This window comes from Cavia porcellus, unplaced genomic scaffold (genome assembly GCF_034190915.1).
Source record: "Cavia porcellus strain 051 isolate PalLab524CR breed Dunkin Hartley unplaced genomic scaffold, mCavPor4.1 scaffold_28, whole genome shotgun sequence".
Lineage (NCBI taxonomy): Eukaryota > Metazoa > Chordata > Mammalia > Rodentia > Caviidae > Cavia > Cavia porcellus.
Window position 1 is genome coordinate 10,040,405 of NW_026947511.1, and position 20,589 is coordinate 10,060,993.

Consider the following 20,589-nt stretch of genomic DNA (forward strand, 5'->3'; position numbering starts at 1 on the left):
ATTTTAAACACAAGTCAAAAATTTTCCACTACTATAGATAAATAAGGACACACTCAGGGAACAGAAAGTAATTCAGTTTAGCTTCCCCACAGGATATATGATAATACCAAGATATGAATACAAGTTGAGAAAATGCCACTAAATATTTTCACTGAATACTTTTTATGCCAAATTAATGGGGGTAGGACTTAATTCTGTATGAAATTAGGAGGTGTGAAAGTTTTCTATGACAATAGTGACTGATACAGAATCTGAGTGCAGAACAGAGATTAAAAGTAAGGAAACCAATTAGAAAGCTAGTGTTATTATTCAGGTAAGAACTAATGATTGCTGGAGCTCAAGTACTGAATTAATTTGTTGACAAATTAATTTTCAACTGTTAAAGAGTGAAGAGTTGGCAAGAGTACAATGAAGTTTCCAGATCCTTTAATACATTACTAGCATAAATGTAATTGGGCTTCTGTTCCTGAGATAGAACTTGATGAGACTGGATTTAAGAGACAATACAGAAATGGTCAAAAAGACTTGAAGACTTACAGTTCTCAGGGGTGAGAAAAAGAGAAGCTGCAGAAAATGACTATGGAGTTTCAAGCTTGACTGTGCAACATGAACTATTAACAGGAAAGAGAAGTCAAGAAAACATGGGAAAAGAGTAGGTGAGTTTATCACTCACATGCTGTGTAACTTTGGACAAACTCCCTTAAACTTGGTGCCTATAATTACCATGTAAAATGGTAGTGACTGAGCCCAATTAGAGGAGCTTACCTCATAAATGTCTTCTCCTGCTGGACAATTTTGAGAGTTAAAGCATTCTATGACTGTAAATCACATTATTTAAACTTTTAATTTCAGAGAAATACCTTAAACCACACTTGAAGCAAATTGAAGTCAATAGTTTATTATTTTGTCAACCAGGTTAGACTTCCTTCATAACTAAAAAAATCACTATACATATAATTATAAAAACTTTTTGACAATTTTGAATTTGTAAAAAAAAAAAAGGAATACCTCTGAAGCAAAATAAAAGTATGTTTGTGCATTATCAAACTGTACTCCACAAAATTTACTCATTACTTTAATTAGTAATATACCAGTACTTACTTTAATATATCCTTGCCAAGCATATTTGAATGAAGAAAATGTATACATTTATCGGACTTTTTTTCAGACTATTTGATCTGTGCATTTTCTTTTGATTTAGTCATTTAATTGTACTTTTAATATTTTATGTAGAGGATAAAATTTCGTTTTTGTAGGTTATAAAAACTTCATTATTTGTATTTTACCTTGTGTATTTTGTAATGGAGTTATAAATCACTTGATATTCAATGCTTTTCTGTTCAATTCCATTTTTTCAGGTTTTAGTAATTTTCAAAAATTTATTAGTACATGTGTGTAGATGAGGTGACTACATGTGCTCATTCATATTTCTTCTAAATTATATGTAATATTGATCTGTTAGTAATTTGATACATAATAAATTTCTTCGTGTGAGCATAAAGCTGATTTTTAAAATGTTTTAACTGGCTTCCATTGTCAACTTTTTAGCTGATACAAGTTTTCTAGCGTTTCTTCAGGCAATAATTTTGGAAAGTAGTTTAAGTGAATCCTTAGTGTTACTAATTCACTCTTCATTGCTGTTTGGTTCAATGAATATTTCCTGGCAGTGTTGAATAACAGTACATTGGCAATGGCATGAATTCTCTTATTCACCATTCTATCCTTTGAACACATAACATGTGTTCTGAGACAGAAGACATTATTTATTGAAGAAATGAGTGTTTCAATTTTCTGGTGCATCAGTTGTCTTAATGTTCACAATTCTGGAGGGGCACTTAGGAAGAAACTGGTGGTCAGTAAGATCACATAATTTACACAACCTCCTGCTTGCAGCACCTTTTCCTATTACCTAAACAGCGGTTATTCAGGGCTTAGAGGCATGCTTGTCTCCACATGGCTGGCACATTTCTGGCTCTCTCCTCTTTCAAATCTACAATATTAGAAACCCGAGTGGTGGCACGCACCTGTAATCCCAGCACTCTGGGGAGACGAGGCATAAAGAGCCTAAGATCAAGCCCAGCCTGGGCGACTTAGACACTATCTCAAAATAAAATTTAAAATGCTGGGGCTGTCACTCAGCGCGAGCACCCTGGCTTCAGTCTCCGGCTTGGGGTGGGGGTGGGGGGGGTCAAGGCCGCCACCAGGCGGTCACCGCAGAGGTCAGGCTACACTGCTACTCGGCTGCGGTAGACACCAGCCCTGTGGCGAGGCAGGGCTCCCGCTGTTCCCCGTAGTGGAAACGAACTCCTAACCGGCGGAAACTCCAATTGAGGGTGGCCGCCAGCGCCACTCTCCGCCCCCTGCCGGCCGCTCCGCAGGTCGCGGCCCCGGGCTCGCGGTGGCCGACTGGCTGGAGGGCCGGGGGACACGGCCGCAAACCCCGCGGGGGCGCGTGGAGCGTTGGGCAGGCTGAGCCGCGTGCTCCGCGATCCACGTCCCAGGCCCGCGGCCTCCCCGCGGTCACAGGGCGCGGCTCGGGCACGTTGCCGCTATGAAGCGGGGGCTGATCGTGGGCGCCGGGCTGACGGGAAGCCTGTGCGCCGCGCTGCTGAGAAAAGAGGTGTCCGGTGCTCTCTTCCTCGCCGTGTGGGACAAGGCAGGCGACTCAGGTGGGCTGTCTAACTGCAGACCCCAAGGGCACGCGAGCCCCGACCTTCCAGGACGCCTCGGGCCTGTGCCCCAAACACGTCTGAGCACAGGCCTGCTGCTGCTTCCGCGCCGGCTCATGCGCAGTGGGCGCCTCGCCGTCACGTGACCGGAGACTTCGCGCCAGAGGGGCGACCTGGGGGAGGGGCGACTGGTCTGGGCCGGAGGAGGAGTGAGGGGGCGGCGCGCCTGTGTGCAGAGAGCCCTGAGCGGGTTTGAGAAGAAAGAGCCGGCCCCTGCCTCTAGTAAATGCAGTTTTGCTCTGGACAATCTCTGCTATTCCGGTTTTCTCCCGATCTGAGTATCTCAGTGTGCACTTGGAAGAAGACTTTCTGAAGATCCGGTGTACCCAGTTCTGTCATTCTTGTGAATCTCTACAGCGTGAGAGATTCTTTTCCTTGATTCATTGATTCTGACACTTCACCCCTCATTTTACTAATATAATTCGTTAGTGCCTTTTCTTAAGGAAACAACAGTGTGCAGCAGTAACAGTGGGTGCTCTGCTCCTATCTGTCCACCCTCCCTCCCTCATTCCCTTCCGTTTCGCTTCACTCTCTTGTAATCTCACAGTGATTGAGTTGGCTCTGTTAACTACTTTGTAGCAATACTAGATGGTAGAGACTTCAATTTAAGACCTTTTCTTAATGTAATTGTGAACAAAATTGCAGTGAGGGGGAGGCATGAATTGTATTAATTCCAACAGGTTCATTTAATGCGCTATATTACTTCTAAATTAATTTAAGGGGGAAGAATGACTACAGCCAGCAGCCCTCATAACCCGCACTGCACAGCTGATTTGGGTGCTCAGTATGTGACCTGCACACCTCACTATGCCAAAAAACACCAAATGTAAGTTAGTTTCAGTTCTAGAATCAATCTTGGAAATTGTAAGATGTAAAAGGACACTACCTTTTTAACACAGTTTAAAACGTATCTTTTACTAAAATTATGATATTACCATTGTTGATACTGTTAGCAGAAAAAGTTAACCTGAGTAAAGTGGGAAACTATAATATTGTTGGGAAGATTAGATGAGAATGTGTATGAAACAAATAGCAGGCTCAATGAAGTTTAATTACTGTTAGTGTTGAAAAGAGGACAAATAAATGCAGTGAAAGTCAGTCTTCTTCACCAAGTTTAAAATTGGTATGCTAGATAATATTTCTATTTTATTTGATTTAACTGCGTGATATGGAAAAATAGACCTTTGGCTAATATCAACAGAAAACATTTCAGTTATTCTCTTGAGTTAAGTTTTATTTAACACAAAATATACATTAATCATATGAAGTTTTCTAGTTATGATTTGGAATTATTTCTTTTTTTTATTTAAGGAGAAAAGAAAAATAAAGTGAAAGGGTACAAGTTATACAGATTTACAGAAGAAAAAAATGAACAGTAGGAAATCACTAGTTAATGGATTACATATTGCCATCTTAAAAATAATTGTTCAAGTCACAAAATTAAAGCTTGTAGAGTGGACATTCCAACAATGATACTGCAAACAGTTCTGTTCAATGATCCAATAAAACTCTGTGATATCATTTTCTATCTTATACACTTAAATATACATGCAGTTATATAGTTTAGAGCACTTTCTTTTCCTCTCTTTTGTACAATGACTATTACACATTTTGGGTTTCATTGCTCCCATGGTTCTTACTGCTTTTTTGGAAGAGAGTAAAACCAAATGAGACATAACAGGACAGAATCGGTCAAGTCAAAAGGGTGGACATAATAGATAATATAAAAACATAATACAAGGTGATCATCAATGGTTACCATAATGCCTCCCGCTATCTCTAATAGAATTGCCTATATCATTAGTTATAATACAATTGAACAAAATAGTAAAGAACAAAACCAACAAAACCAAAACATTGGAGACATTGTAGGTCTTCAAAAGTAGATAAAAGTCAACGAGAATGGGCATTATAATGAATCTCATTATCTTCTCAGCTGATGCCTAAACTTTCGAACCTGATACTATCCATCAAAACAGAATAGGGGAACATCAGTCAAAAACAAGATGGTGAGAGTAATACAGGGCTTCAAATCGAGATAATAGAAAGTCAAAGTGGGTTACTATATTATATCCTGCTATTTTTTTCCCTTTAATTAAATGGATAAAAATAAAAAAGTAAATAATGGAATGGAGATTGAGAAAAAAGAGGGCATAACAGCAAAACAGCGCAGATCAAAACATAACCATTTAAGCAGAATAGTGTTTCACCACCAGATAATTCTTAAGAGTTTTAGAAGAATATAGAATGTTATAGAGCTAATCGTACTATGCACTTATATTAACATTTATTGTTGTATTTATGCACGTATATTATATATTCATATTATTGTACTTACATATATTAATTTATTTCAGTTTTTATGATGAACTGTTAGCTCATGGCATTTTGAAGCCCCTGGCGTCTCCTATTGAAGGAATGGTGATAAAAGAGGGAGACTGTAACTTTGTGGCCCCTCAAGGAATTTCTTCAATTGTTAAGCACTACTTGAAACAATCAGGTGAGAATTCAATTTTCTCTGCTTTCTTTTAAAGTAGCCTTTGCCAGGCATGGTGGTGCATGCTTGTAATCCCAGCATTTGGGAGGCTGATGCAGGGAGATTGCCCTGAGTTCTCTGAGTTTGAGGCCAGCCTCAACTACATAGTGAGTTCAAGGCCAGCCTGAACTATACAGTGAGACACTGTCTCGGAAAAAAAAAAAAAAAAAAAAAAAAAAAAAATATATATATATATATATATATATATATATATATGTATAAGTAAACGGCATTTAAAAAGAAGTTATACATGTAATTAAATATTAATACCATATAGAACATTTCAAACAGTATATATTCTGTTTTCCATTCAGAAGCTAGTCTTTCTACCTCCAGACTAATCACTGATAAATTTCTAGAGTATGCTTCCAGAAAAATGTTTATAAAACTATGAAGCTACATGGCTGCCTCTATTTACTATTAATATATCTTTATTTCTCTAAAATATATAATAAAGGATTATTACAGAAAGTATTGTATACCTTGTTTCATATCTTGGGCCTGTTTTCTGTATCAGTAGAGTCCATGTGCTATTTTTTTAAATGACTGTCCAGTAATATATGGTATATGTGTATAATTGTTTATGTAACTATTGTTAAATATTTGTTGTGGTAAGGCTATTTGAGTGTGGGATATTGTTTTGATTTTAGCTTATGTAAACATTGTTCCATGTCAATCTTAGCATATTTTTTGTGAGCACATCTGTAGGAGCAAATCATATCACAATAGCTATGTCATGTAGTGTGTACATTTTTAGATTTACCTAGGTTGTCCTAAATATTACTTTCAAAGAAAATCTCATCACAAGTGATGAGAATGTTTGTTTACCTTATTTGGATGTTATAAAAGTTTATTATTTTTGCCAATGTCATAGCTTAACAATGTATTTTCTTAGTTATGGGGTTTGAGTCTTTGTTAACCAGTTATTTGTATTTTTTTCTGTGAATGTCTTGTTCATAATCTTTGTCCACTTTCATTTGTTCATTTTTATTCATTTTATGAATATTTTGAAAATGAGCCAACAAAATAGAATTATTTTTACCTGATAGATAATTTATTTTTTAAAAGAGTGTTTTTGACAAATCATAATTCAGTTAATTATCCAACTCAAGACCACGGAGGGAAGGCATAGCCTGAGAATTTGTTTTGTTTCATTAGCTGTTTCTAGTGCTATTTTGATCCTTCTCATCAAATATAATTTATTGAGAAACTCAAGAACCCCTATTTCTGGGCATGAGAAAAGACAGTAAGATTGAATACACAATATCAGAATAAATATCATATTGGGCCATTCCAGATTTAGTCCGTGATGGTTTATTAGAGTTCTCTAAAAAAAGTCAATCCAATAAGCTATATTGTAGTTTTCCAGTCCAAGGATTTTGTATCTATGGATGCAACCAATTACAGATAAAAAATACTGAAAAAAATTCCAGCAAGTTCTAGAACCAGAAAATGAATTTTCTGTATACCAAATACTGTGCTTTATCTGTGAAAATAAAGTTGTATGTAGGCAACCCTTTCACATTTGTAACCTTTCACATTTGACAGATCTTGAGTCTCCAGCAGTTTTTAAGCATTGTTCGCCTGTCTCTTATCTGCATGCTACATACATAGGCCTATGGTGGTTGCATTTGTACTGAATATGTGCAGATGTTTTCCTTGGGATTTTTCCCTAAATAGTACAGCTTAATTGTTTAAGTCACATATACTTTGTTTCTCTGAACAGTACTGTTACAGTTTGTGTATGGATGTCCCCCGAAGCTTCATGCAATCATGGAGGCAGGCTTCTAGAATTTGTGCTTGATTCATAGTCCAATGCTGGGATTATGGGTGAAAGGGTGGGTAGCCTGCATAACATATAAGGGACAGAAAGTCTATGTGTGTTGTTTCCCTTTTGCTCTTGTTGCTTTTGCTGTCTTCCACTGCCATGAACAGTTGCCCTTTTCCATGTGGCACTCTGCCTTGGAGCCAACTGAGTATGGACTGAAACCTTCAAATACTGTATAACTAAATAAAGCTTTTCTTCCTTAATTTGGGTATTAGGTATTTTGTCTCAGTAACAAGAGAAAAGTAACCAACATATATACGGTTTAACAACTATTTATGTAGCATTTACTTTGTATTAGATATTATAAGTAATATAGAGATGATTTAAAGTATAAAAGAAATTGTGTATAGGTTATCTGTAAATTCTATATTTTATATAAGGGACTTGATCATCCATGGATTTTAGTATGGAGAGTATTCTGGAACCAATCATTGGCAGATTCTAAGGGATGACTGTGTGAAGAGATGAATAGATACAGATATAGACAGATATAGATACATAAAAAGATTGATCAATGTATCATAAATAATTGGTTCACATTATTACAGAGACTGACAAGTCCCAATATCTGAAGAATGATTTGTCAATCTTAACATTAGAGTCAGGAGAACTAATGATGTAGTACCAGCATGAAGACAGGCAGACTCTAGACCCAAGAAAAGTCAGTGTTTTAGTGCTAGTCTGAAGGCAAGAAAAAAGTCTGTGATGCAGTTCAAAGCTATCGGGCTGGAAATTCTCTTTCTTTCTTTCTTTTTTTCTTCCCTCTTTCTTTATGGAGACGTGTCTTACTGTGTAGTTCAGGCTGGCCTTGAACTTGTAGTGATCATCCTGCCTCAGCCTCATTAGTGCTGGGATTACAGGCATGCACCACTGCATTGGGCAGGAATTCTCTTTTTTTGTCCTATTTAGCCTTTCTATGTGTTGGATGAAGCCCACTGACATTAGTAAGGGCAATCTGCTTTACTAAAATTTAAATATAATATCATTTCTAGAAAACAATGTCACAGAAATACCCCAAATAGTGTTTTTACCAAATATCTAGACAATCTAGCTCAGTCAAGTTGACACATAAAGGTAGTCATCATAGATAATGACATCAGTGAATGTTTTGTGAAATGTCATCATCTGCTTTATATAGTACCAGAATATCAATTTGTTTTTTTGGTATCGGTATTGAACTCATGATCTTGTGCTTGCCAAGAAGGTGCTTATGCTACTGAGCTAAATCCCCAGCCCACTTTCTCATTTCTTTATGAAGTGTGGCTCCTGCCTAATACATTTGGAGAGTGATGAGCCAAGTCTTTTTGTTTTGAATAATGCCTCAAATTATATAAAGTTCTTATATAATTAATAAGATAATGGATTTAGCCTCTAGGACATATAGGTGAGAAACTTTTATTTGGTCGGCTTATCAATGGAGGATTATTGTTATATTTATTAGTTTTTAATTTGTCTATTTTATAAGGAATATTGACTAGTAGTCTGGAAAATCAACATGTACACTATTAATTGACAAAGCTGAGAGGATCAGTTTATTAGACTAAATGGTTTTATGTGCAGATACTATTAACTAGGGTGACTTGTTTGGTAATATTTATGCTTATCATTCTCTCCCTTTCTACATTCTTTTTAGAATTGATGTAGGGGAAATGAGCCTGGGTGGTTCTTCCTTAGAATTTCTCCCAGGCAGATGATCATGACACACATTCATAAAGTAATGTTCTTTTGATAGAAGCTAGAGGATCACACACAAATGATTATTAAGCATGATTTGTTTACCTTAAGCAATGCATTTAAGCAGACATTATTCATATCTATTCAGGTGGCTTTTTACTAGTTCTAGCAAGTACTTACCAAACCTGATTTTTGGGAAATTACAGAAGAAAAATATTTTGGAATTCCTTCTTAAAATGGAGAAGGTTGGGAATTAAATTTTGAATAATACATAGTTTAAACATATTTGCATTTAATAAAATGTTTAAACCTTAGTGTTATGGTACCTTTATATCTATTTGAAGACTTTTAAATTCTTGTTAAATATTGTGTGCTGGAGTAACAGTGGCAAATGAGAGACATGACCCCCTGCCTGTATTAATAGAGGAGAGACATATTAATATATGGAGGAGACACAATATTAGTGGCACACGTGTAAAAGGGTATATAATAAGTGCTAAGAAGACACAGTGAGGCGTTATGAGAGAACATGTAACAGAGTAGACCTAAGCCAATGTAGGAATGAGAGCAAGATGAGCTAGGGAAGGTGTCCTTAAGGTGTCCTGACATCTCATGAGTGCCTGCAAAATAACAATAAACTGGGCCAAGAGGTGAGGTTTGAGAGTTTCATGCAATGGGCCTGTGAAATTGGAGCTTTCCTGAAGTAGGAACGTCCAAGAGCTTTCAAGAACTGAAGAGGAGTGAGTGAGGGAGAAATGGTAGGAGATGCAGTACAAGACAAGGCAGAAACAGATGTAAGGGGCTTGGCTAGTAGCATTAAAGATTTTGCATTTCAAGTGCACTAGGAAGCCATTGAAGGGGTTTAGCGATAAATTAATGCATAGTGAAATTGTTAGGTCAGAAGTATCCTGAGAGAATTTGTGTTGCTCTCTGTTTTAAAAAGAAAGCTTCTTGGAACTTTAAATATTAGCACATAGTCTGCTATAAAAATTATTAATTACTTTCACAAGGAAAAGCCTCTTTCCCAGAAACTTTAATCCTAGCAGCTGGAAAGGAAAATTCTTGGTTAATATGAGCAGCTACCATTTTCCCTGCCTTTTGATAAATACTTCTGTTGGTGAGGTAGTGGTACATGTTTTGTCAGTTGTGGTATTAGATTTGGGTCTGTCTGTCTACTCCAGGGTTCTCATATATTAGTGTGCATGGTTCACAATCTCTCAGACTTACTAGATGTGGATTACTAGGGCTAAGGCCTGAGTTTCTGGTTCAGTATGATTTGATATGATTCAACAATCCACTAGCTGTTGCTGGTGCTGCTGGTCTGGAGTCCACATTTATAGACATATACCTACAAAACACTCTATGACTGTTAGGATTCATTTCCAAGACATTAATTTGAAGTATGGAAAATCTAAGCTAGTAGATTTTAATACTCTTTAAACACACAGTTGCAGGGGGTTGGGGGTTTAGCTCAGCGGCGTAAGCACCTGCCTTGCAAGCAGGCAGTCGTGAGTTCGATCACTGGTACCGATAAAAAATGAAAAAGACCAAAAAAAAAAAAAAAAAAAAAAAAAAACCCACACATACACACAGTTGCATTGGCAAGAATAACAACATAATGCTCTTTGCAAAGGAATATTTTTGTGGATGGAACCATAAATAAATAAAACAGAATAAGGATATTTAATTGAGGTTTGGGACAAGACTATGGACTAAATGATGTGAGTGGAAGGAAACATCCTAAATAAATAAAACAAAGTGAAGCAGGGCTTCTCTGGTTGGAGTAAGAGATGATGAATGTGAGTTGCAAGTGGCAAATTATCTGTACCTTCTCCAAGTGTAAACCCCTTGGGCAAGTTGGAGCACTGTTTCTAAACCCTTGCTTTAATCTTTGAACAGAAGGATGCTGATTGCTGCAGACAGAGATTGATCTATTAGACCAGATAGAACCGTGTTCCTTTTAATGTATACATTTGACTTAAAAGCTTTGAATGCTTACTATTGTATAGCATTATTCAAGGGAAAAAGGAGGAAGATAAAGGTATTTGAGATATGGCACCTCACTTGAAGATCCTAGAGTACTATTGGATAGATAAGACACAAAGCATGCACATGCTTTGAATCAATGTTGGATTGAATAGTAAAGGCAGTGATGACTGAAGGACATCATAAACAGAATCGTATTGAGTAAGAGTTGCTACAGAAAGGGAGTTTAAAATGGAAAATGTAGGATTCGATTTTTGGTGACTCAGGGCATAAAACGTACCAGGTAGTGAGGAGCAAGATCTTTCAGTGTACTGTTTATTCCTCATCCCACTATCCTTCCTTTTCTTTTATGCATGATGCTGAATAAAAGTAATTTATTTTTATATCAAAAATTTCCAAAAAACTGATATTTGAGTATTAGTGCACTGAGCCGACTTAATGACTCAGCTGTGCTTTCTTTCAGCTTATGAGTTATAATTTATTCCTTTAAAACAAATTTGGTTAAGTGTGTAGTATGTGCCAATAACTCAGCCATGTATCTTGTTTACTATATAGAAACAAAATAGTCATAATTTGTGGTGCATGAGGTTTAGAAATTAAAAGCGCAGACAATTATCAACTTAATTGGGCAAATAATTAAAATACTTTTTTCAGAAGTGCTGGAAAGGAAAATGTGGGAAAGTATTCAGTATTTCTCTTAGTTTTGGTTCTTGATGAAGGTATTGCTCTGTTGATGAGGACTTAAATTTCTCTTATATAGACCTTTTGCAGGTCCTCTAACTGGATATTAATTTCTTTAATAGGGAATATTGCTCATCTTAATCCTACTAGAAAGAATTAATTCCTAATACCTTTACTGAAATGTATGTGGAATTGCTCTGCAAAGGTTATGAGCTTTAGAGTCAGCTGAACATAATTCTAAATCATTGCTAGACATTTTTCAATGTCATAATTTTTTATCTGTGAAGTAAATTGGTAAAATATGTATCAAGTACTTCCCACTTGGTAGATTTTGAATGAAAAATAGATGTAATTACTGTTTCTATTATTATTAATTGTAGTAGTATTTTTTCATTTAGAGCAGCATTGATCAGGAGGTCCCAGCATGCCAGGGAAGGGAGTCAAGATGGAAGGAGAAGAGGCATTGCCACTAAATTGGAAGGAAAGTAAAGAAAGAGAACCCTAGAGACTATAGAAAATAAGCTTGATCATTTTGTTCATGTGAATAGGCCGATTTATGGCAGTTCTCTTTTTCTTGTTATGGAAAACCTTAACAGTTTGAACATGATTTGTTTTTGGAGCAGGTGCTGAAGTCTGCTTTAGACATTGTGTGACTCAGATCAACCTGAGAAATGGCAAGTGGGAAGTCTTCAAGGAAACAGGGTCGCCTGAGCAGTTTGATTTTGTTGTCCTCACAATGCCAGTTCCTCAGATTCTGCAGCTTCAAGGGGACTTCACAAACTGTGAGTCTGACTTTCTGTATTCCTATCTAAACTAACAAAATTTCTTTGATAGAATATTAGCTTGTTTTAATTCTCATGACAGAGTATATTATGGATTTCATTGATTTATGTCTCTTACAGACCTCTTAGAGTACAATTGTTGATACTAGTCTAGGCCAAAGCAAAGTCCATCAAAAATTTTAACCAGTTAAAACTTGGACATTTTTCTTGCTACCTTTGCCTTCAAGAAGTCAGCATTGATGTACTGTAGCATGACCTAAAATGAGAACAATCTTTTGGTGGCCATCCTAGAAAGAAAAAGGTTTTATGGTATGAATTTTTATTTGGGTTACCTCATTGCAAATAGTCTTGCTATCTAGATGGCCTTCTGGGTATTTACTTCTGTTTAAGAAAATTGCCTAGCCCCATTGTGAAAAAGATATACAAGAGAAGGGATGGGTGGGTGGGTATGGCTGCCTGTTAATTATTGTAGAGGAGCTAAAATTGTGGTAAAACAGCCAAAATTATAAAAAAGATACTAAAATTCAAAGGAAGTTATTTTGTCTGAATAAGGGGGAAAAAAGAAAAATATTGTATACCAAAAATAAAAAAGTTTTTGCTGTACACTAGCAAAAAGAGCTTCGTTATGTTTGTATTATGCCAAGGTACCTGTAACACTGCCTACTGTTCTCTATGGGTTTTTTTTTCCCTTTGGGTGACCTAATTGATATGTTAGTCAATGCTCCCTTCTATAAAGAATTATAAATCCCTGGGAACCTAACCTAATTGATACGCTAACCATTGTTGCCCTCTACAAATAACAGATGTGGTACTAAAATAAGCTGACAAAAGATTGTTAATTACTGCTAGACTTCTGTCCTCTGCTAAGGGAAGCATTTCCTTAGCAGATTTCCTGATTCACACCCTAACCCCTTACTTCGTAAACTGTGATATGTACATAAAGGTTGCAAGCTTTGAAGGAGACACACAGCTTCTGCAAACTCCACCTGCACTGTGTCGGTGGGCCCAGGATAAAATAAATCAGCACTGCTTTTTTAAAATATATTTTTGCACATTTTTTGAACTTGAGTTTGAGGCTCATTTGTGGATTGCAACAGTTTTATTTTATTTTATTTTATTTTTTGTCTTTTTCCTTTTTACCGGTACCAGGGATCGAACTCACAACTGCCTGCTTCCAAGGCAGGCGCTTATGCCGCTGAGCTAAATCCCCAGCCCCAACAGTTTTATTTTAAGGAGTGATATAACAGGTTGATGATAAGTAGAATATATGTTATTGAGCATGTCTGGTATCACTAATTTAGAATACTTATAGAGAGAAACTGTTGAATCATTATAAAGAATTTTTAAAGAAAGCCTAATTTTTGTTTTGTCAGCTGGAGAAATTTTGGTTTATGTAACTGAGGACCCAGTTTTTGTTTATCAGCTTGAGAAATGAGAAGTAGGAAGTCTCCCCTGAACAGTGGCATCTTGTCCTCAGATTGTCAGTACTTCCTATTTCCTAGGGACCTTCAATTTTAGGTTTTGAATATCACTAGATTGGGGCAGAGTAAGGGGCTATAGTGATATAAGACCTCTATACAGATTGATTGATACAGGGTACTATTGTAACTCCTAACCTGCTGGATGTCCAATACATCAAGATTGTGTTTCCCACAAGCAAAGACAGAATTGAGGAACAATTTAAGAGCAGAAAATTTTGCTGAGGGGGAGAGAGCTCCTGAGAGAGATAGGAGGGGACCCAGAAAGTGGGTTGCCCACGAACCCACTTCCTAAAGAAAGTTTTATAGAGCAGTTCACAAGATGCGTACAAAATCATGAGGTAGGTACAAGGTGGGGCAAAGCTATGATTAACCAGTAAGATCACAGGTATAGCTGCTTAGGTATTATTGATCCAGTAGAGAAGCAAGTCACATAGTAAGTGTATATCGAAAGAACAAGGACTTTTTTGGAAGGGGTTGGTCAGGAGGTCCTGATCCTCCCAGTTGGATGACTGATGCCTGTTTAGAATATTGATCATTATTGTATTACTGGGGATATATGTCAGTATTGTCATTCCATCTTTATCTTGAGGCCTGGCCTTCAACAAATATGCCTCCAGCCATAACTCTAATGTGTTCTTACTTCCTGCCCTGACTCCTTTGGAAGCCTAGCCCTGTCTCACTGCCTATGATATGTCTACCTAACTTAACTGTGTATACTATTAAGACTCAGATGCTCCAGAAGAAAGCCAGAGTGTATGGGAAAAGAGGATCAAGAAACTAGGATGGAATGACCTTAGCATCAAGTATAGTTTCTGTATATCAAAGTCTGACTGTGCCATCTGTGTCCTCAAAAAATCAATCTCAGTTTCATTGCAACAAAAAATAAACCAATATTGCTCTTGTTTTGAAAAAGGAAGGTTATATATAATGAGTTAACCCTTCTAAGTTTCAGCTCTCTCTTTATTTGAAGCTGGTGAAATTATTGTTATGTATGTAATAGTTAACAAGTTACTCTCAAATTTGATTTCATAATCAGATTTTGTAGCCACCAGAAGGCTCTGTTAATTCTTGGTATTCTTAATCAGCAACTGGGGCATGCTATGAGCACAGAGAATATTAAGTATATTTTATGTGCTAATCAGAATTTGCAAATTAAGGCAGGATATTTTTAAAAGCTACTCTCATTGCACTGTATCTTTGGTGGGCTTTATATTTTATGTGTGTATATGGTTCTTGTGTTTTTAAAATATTTTAAAATGAGAATTTTTTAATTTGACAATACTTTATTTCATGAAATCTAGCTAACAAAACTCTAAGTAGCGGCTATTACTAGGCTGTTACACAGAATTTTCAGTTTGTAGGTTAAAAATGGTCATATTTTAGAAATTTCATGTGAGTCAACTAAAACCCATATATAGCTATTAATGTTGAGAAAAATGAACAGAGCCAGTAATTAGTGATGTACATCTGAAGTTTTTTTAGGATTTTAAAGAGTACTTTGACACATACCTCTCATTTGGCATGTTATTTTTAATTATAGTGCCTTTCAAAATATTGCATGAAGTATTGACAAGAGTTTAATATTCTAATCATTTGTTTTTATTATTTAAATTGGTGTTTTTTATTCTTCTTAAGCCTTTAAGGGTTGCAATTGGTTTAGCATTATTCACTTTATGCTGAGGCTTTAACTTCTTTTTAAATATAAAATGCCTGGTTGGAGTAAGGAGGATAATTTCATCTTTTTACCAGATTCAAATCCACCAGAAGCCACTTTAGAAATGCCCTTTACATGCAAATGTCTTCCCTAGTTAACAACTTTATGAAGGTGGAATTGGGGAGTTGGATGCCTAAAATTTAATTCACTATTAAATAGGAGAGTGTTTTTGGTGAACTATATCCTAGAATTTCTAAATCCACAGGTAGCATTTTCCTGCTACTCAGCACAGAGTGATGCCAGCAGCAGGAAGCCTCTGCTTTCACTGTCAGAGAAGCTGGCCGTAGGGGAAGAGTAGAGGACGCTGTAGCACACAAATTAGAAATTGTGATGTACATATGAATGATGCAAATCCTTGTGTGTATTTTAAATCAGCTCCATGAAAAGACAGTATCAGGAAAAGGCTAAAATTCCCATACTAAGCGATGAGAAATGGATTCATGTATGAGAAACAAGAGAGAATGGAGGCATTTTAGGCAAGGAGAATACATTTCTCCAATAGGTACAATGCTGAGCCTTTATCAGGCCAATTTTCCTCACTGATAATGAAATTGTAATTCATTTTAACAACAGAAAATCAGAATCGGAGGCAGCTTTAGAGAACATCTAGTTTTATCATTTTGCCCTTGTGTAAGTTTTTCTAAAAACCAGTCATGCTATTGTTGTATGTTGACATATGAAAAGACAAACAGGCAGGGCAGGTGATTCCAGCATTGGGAGGCTGAGGCAGGAGGGTAGCTGCGAGTTTTAGGTTTGCCTGAACTACATAGCAAGACTGTCTAAAAAAATAGAAAGAAAAAACATTCATATATAATATATACTGCTTGATGAATACAGAGATGTGACCAAAATGTACAACTGATGTTTAAATTTGAAAAATATTGCAGTGAAAAACATTAATCCCCTTCAAAATTCTCTCTCACTTCAACCACACTTAACCTATTTTCCTGCCGCTGTCTGAAGCAGTTCTGGAAATCCTCTCTCCTGAGTGTCTTTATGAATTGTGATTAAAAAATACAGTGAGTCCTCAGTGTCCTCCAGGGAAAAGCAGACTCCTTTGGCTAAGGCTCCTGTTTTTCTGTGTTAGGCTTCTGTAAAAAGAACTATGGAAAAATTATTTTTAAAATTTATAAATACCAATTATGGCTTCTATCTGAGGATTTAGGTAATGTCAGTGTTTCTGTGTTACCTGGAGTTGACTTTCGGCATCTTTAAGTGACTGTGACAGATACCTACTTAAAAAGTTATATATTGCCATCTAGTGGGCCAAGTACATATTACAATACTCTTTAGAATCTAGCTCTATGAAGATAACTGGACATAAACACTTTGATTCTAATACAATTTACAAAAGCACATACTACAGGGTCATAAATTTTGGTCCATGAGAATAAATTAACTTACCCGAAAGTGCATAGTTAGTAATATAGGTAATATTACATCACAGGGCACACATTTGTATAAACTATGAACAGCATTATGTCTTAGATTTTCTGGGTTTTTTTTTTTCATTCTCTTTTCTGAATCATGTCTAATCTTTAGAGTTAGCATGAGTAGAATCTCTTACTTGAAATAATTACCATTTATTTATAGAGTGGTTTGAATTTTCTGTTACCTAACTTGGTTTTTTGCTTTTTATAAAATAATAAAGCTACTTATGTTTTTGAAATTATTTACTATATATTACATTCCTCAAAATGGAGGAATAGAGAAACTTAATGTACTATAGAGTGAACCTTTTATGATTTGCCTGCTGGTTCTATAATTGTGTTACATTTTTTGTACTAACATTGCAAAGATTCTATTATGTAATCCTCAGAGCAACTGTAGACATTATTATTATTATCTCCATTCTTTCTGCTAAAATGGAAGTGGGAGCCTGTGTAGTGTGGCTTCAGAACCTGTATTTGTGGCTAATGTTACATACAGATCTCCAGTATGTGCTTCCGGGAGTGGTGACCCTATGGCATGCATGATGCAGCAGGCACACACAGTCCTCTCTATTGGCATCCGGGCCAAGTGGCCCAGCCAACGTGTAACAAATTATCAGCCAGCAAACAAGACCAAAGGTCATATTAATTGTACAAAAGCATGCCAAATGCAAACTTTTACCTTTTAATAAAAAGCTGTTTGTATTGTTGAAAGTTCTGTTATTGTGTAAAACAATAGTTGTTAATGTATGAGTTCTTTTTTCTAAACTAAAACCTCTGTCTTCAGTTTTAATCAGTGTTGGCCCTTTGTGATAAAAGGTTGCAGTTTGGGCACTCAGTCTCAAAAGATTCGCCATCCCCATCTTAGACTGTCCTGTTACCAATTGCTGTCAGAGTACTCTTCTCATTTTTGCTGAAAATTGGTAGTTAAAAATGTAAGGAGAATTTTTTGTAAAGAGTTTGATTCCTAAGGCTTGACTAGAGCTCAGGAATTCATAACTTTAATAAGAACTCTTTAAGATCCGCTGTCCCTCCCAGTTAGGACTGCTGTGATATTCTGGTCATTCATCAGGTGATCCATTTATTGTGATCCTTATTTTTAAGTAAGCATTCTCTCATTAAATTATAAAATCTATGAGGAAAAAGATTCTGTATAGTGCTCTGTCCTCATCAAATGCTGGGCTTTGCACAACCCACACACCACTCACAGTTACTCATTCAGCACCTGTAGGGTAAGTGTGTCTTGTTCCAGAACTTGGTTATAGGCTTCTAGAGGTCAGAGAGATTGAGTCTTCTGCTCCCTGCTTGTACCTAGTTAATGGTGCCAGGATAAAAGAGTAAATCTTGGGTGGGTCGTATAAAAGTTTCCTTTAGTATAAAAGGAAACTTTGGGCTTGTTGCTTCTTCTACTCTGATTTTTGAGATCAGGAATTTAAAACATGTCCTGCCTTGTAGAAGACTGCACAATTTATTACAGGCCCAAACTCCCCCTCTTAACTGTGCTTCTCTGTCTTAAAGGACACAGCCCCAGCTCCATCACCTTCGCATGTTTAGGAGTCCATTGGCTTACTCCTTTTAAGATCCTACAAAAGAAAAAAGCTACACTTGTGTGTTTAGCCATCCAGCTTTTAGAAACACAACACTGAGCATCTCTTTCCTAAATTGAACAGTGGGGAAGGAGAGTGGATTTTTCCCCCCTTAAATAACTTATCTTGGTAAATTCTTTAATTTTTGATTGTGATTTGATATCAAAGATGTGGTAAAAGGAGAGAAGGTCTCATGAAGGCAAATTATAATAACCGTGTGCAAATGCAGGTTAAAAGAAAAGGAAACTTTTTCTGTTTGCAGATAAAGAGCTTCACAGCTCTGTAATGGGACTGTGCAGTGGCAGGACATGTGAGTGTAGACTCACACACCCATTTATTTAAAAATTAGAAGAATGAATTGTTTTCAAATTTTTACAATGTAACGCCCAAAGGGCACTGACTTTTAAGTCTTAGTCAGTTATAAGAAATGTTACTTTATTGAATATAGAGACATTTACATTGTGTAAAATAGTATTTGAATAATTTTGCTTACATTTTAAAAATTACAGCACATATTAATCAGCTTTCATAGTTTAAAAATTTCAGTAAATTTGCAAATGGTTCTTAAAGAACTATTAAAGCTTGTATGGGCACATTTCTAACTTTTGGAGATTCTGTAGTAACCCTTTTGCAGTAGTCATCCATATCCTGCCCCGTCTCTGCCTACTTCACCTCCTCATCTCTCCCTTACTCTGTCCTCCTTTCCGCCTCCGTGTACATACTCTGCCTTCAGCTGTTCAGTTATCACTTTGGACTTAGTGCTTTACTTAAAGTATGTAACAAACATCACTAAATATCTTCCAAAATATATATTATTTTTAATATTATATCTAGCATACTTCATTGATGAAAATTTGAGAATAAAAAAACCTATTATTTCAGCCCCTATAAATGCTAATTCAGTTATTACATGCTTATTGCCTGGATTATTTCTAGGTAAAAATGTCCCTTTTTTAAAATTTTACTTTTTGATGGTGGTGGAGCTCAAACTCAGGGCAGTACCCATGCTAGGTAAGTACCAATGGGAACATTCCTGGTGCCCATTTTATGTATCTTTTCCCTTCCTAAAATATTTTTCACTGCAGAGGTGATACATAATTTATACAAAATCAAACAATCCAAGATAAAGTATGTTTCATTCACAGCACTACTCTCCTTTTTAACTTCCCAGAGGTAACTAGTGTTAAAAGGCATATTGATATGCTTGGCTCTGGGCACTTTCTTAAAAATGCTTTGCAATTGATTTGATCTTTACTCAACATTCTATCAGATAAACCCCCTACTTTTATTTATCAGCTGCATAAAAGTTTCTATAGTGTGGATGGGTATGGTGGCCAGCTCTAGTATCAGCCCTCAGGAAGCTATGCAGGAGGATTACCATGGGTTTGAGGCCAAGCTACATAGTGAGCTACATAGTGAACTCAAGATCATCTCCAACTATGCAGAGAGACTGTCGCAAAAAAAAAAAAAAAAAAAAAAAAAAAATCCATAATTTGGAAGTGCCAGCCTGTAATCTTTTCTCTTACTGCTTAATAATATTCATCTGTGCTCCAGTCTTTTTTCTACTAAATACCAATACTTCAATAAAAATCCTTATTTGTATAGCCTCATATATTTGTGCTTTCAAAATATATTCAGTGATAACATGCTCAGTGTAAAATTTCTTGTTTAAATATTGTTATATAGGTATTAATAGGTATTGTTATATTACTTTCTGAAAGGTTGCCAGTGCTTCTTTTGGTTAATATTTAAGAATGTCTGTTTTTCTATCAATTGTTACAGCTGAGATCTTCTTTTTCTCTTTTTGTGTACTGGAGATTGAACCAAGAGCCTTTAGATTGAACTATGTGCTCAGCCCCTACTACCACCCCTGACTTGTTTTTTTTTTTTCTTTTCTTTCTTTCTTTCTTTTCTTTTCTTTTTTTTTTTTTTTTTTTGAGACAGAGACACACTAAGTTGCTAGGTTGCCCAAGCTGGGTTTAAATTTGTGATCTTATTGTCTCAGCCTCCCGGAGTGCTGAAATTATAGGCATGAGCCACCAAGCCCAACTAGTTTAGATCTTAATGGTCTCTCAAAAGCTCATGTGTTGAATTTTATGGATTTGTAGCTTAGTGGGCTGTTGGGAGGTGGAAGAAACTTTGGGAAGTGGGCTTAGAAGAAG

General features: G+C 36.2%; 2 protein-coding genes across 6 annotated transcripts in view; one reads left to right on the forward strand and one right to left on the reverse strand.

Annotated features, from left to right (window-relative positions):
* Lipj (lipase family member J) overlaps window positions 1-2,221 on the reverse strand; it is a 33,943-nt gene extending 31,722 nt beyond the window's left edge. The window contains exon 1 of the mRNA XM_023566745.2: window positions 2,025-2,221. The gene's annotated coding sequence lies outside the window, so the exon portion shown is untranslated. The remainder of the gene's footprint in view (window positions 1-2,024) is intronic.
* The window catches only part of Rnls (renalase, FAD dependent amine oxidase), a 290,624-nt gene continuing 270,517 nt past the window's right edge, over window positions 483-20,589 (forward strand). For 2 of the 5 annotated variants that reach the window (XR_010044289.1, XM_003473598.5), the window contains exons 1-4: window positions 2,402-2,669; window positions 3,450-3,555; window positions 5,087-5,229; window positions 12,058-12,216. Coding sequence is in view for 4 of the 5 variants with exons in the window: in XM_003473598.5 (XP_003473646.1) it covers window positions 2,552-2,669; window positions 3,450-3,555; window positions 5,087-5,229; window positions 12,058-12,216 (526 nt within the window). In the remaining variant the exon portion in view is untranslated. Of the gene's footprint in view, window positions 657-2,401; window positions 2,670-2,776; window positions 3,088-3,449; window positions 3,556-5,086; window positions 5,230-12,057; window positions 12,217-20,589 lie in introns of those variants that run through there. The other 3 variants (XM_063239497.1, XM_013157052.3, XM_013157051.3) reach the window with 3 other exon arrangements.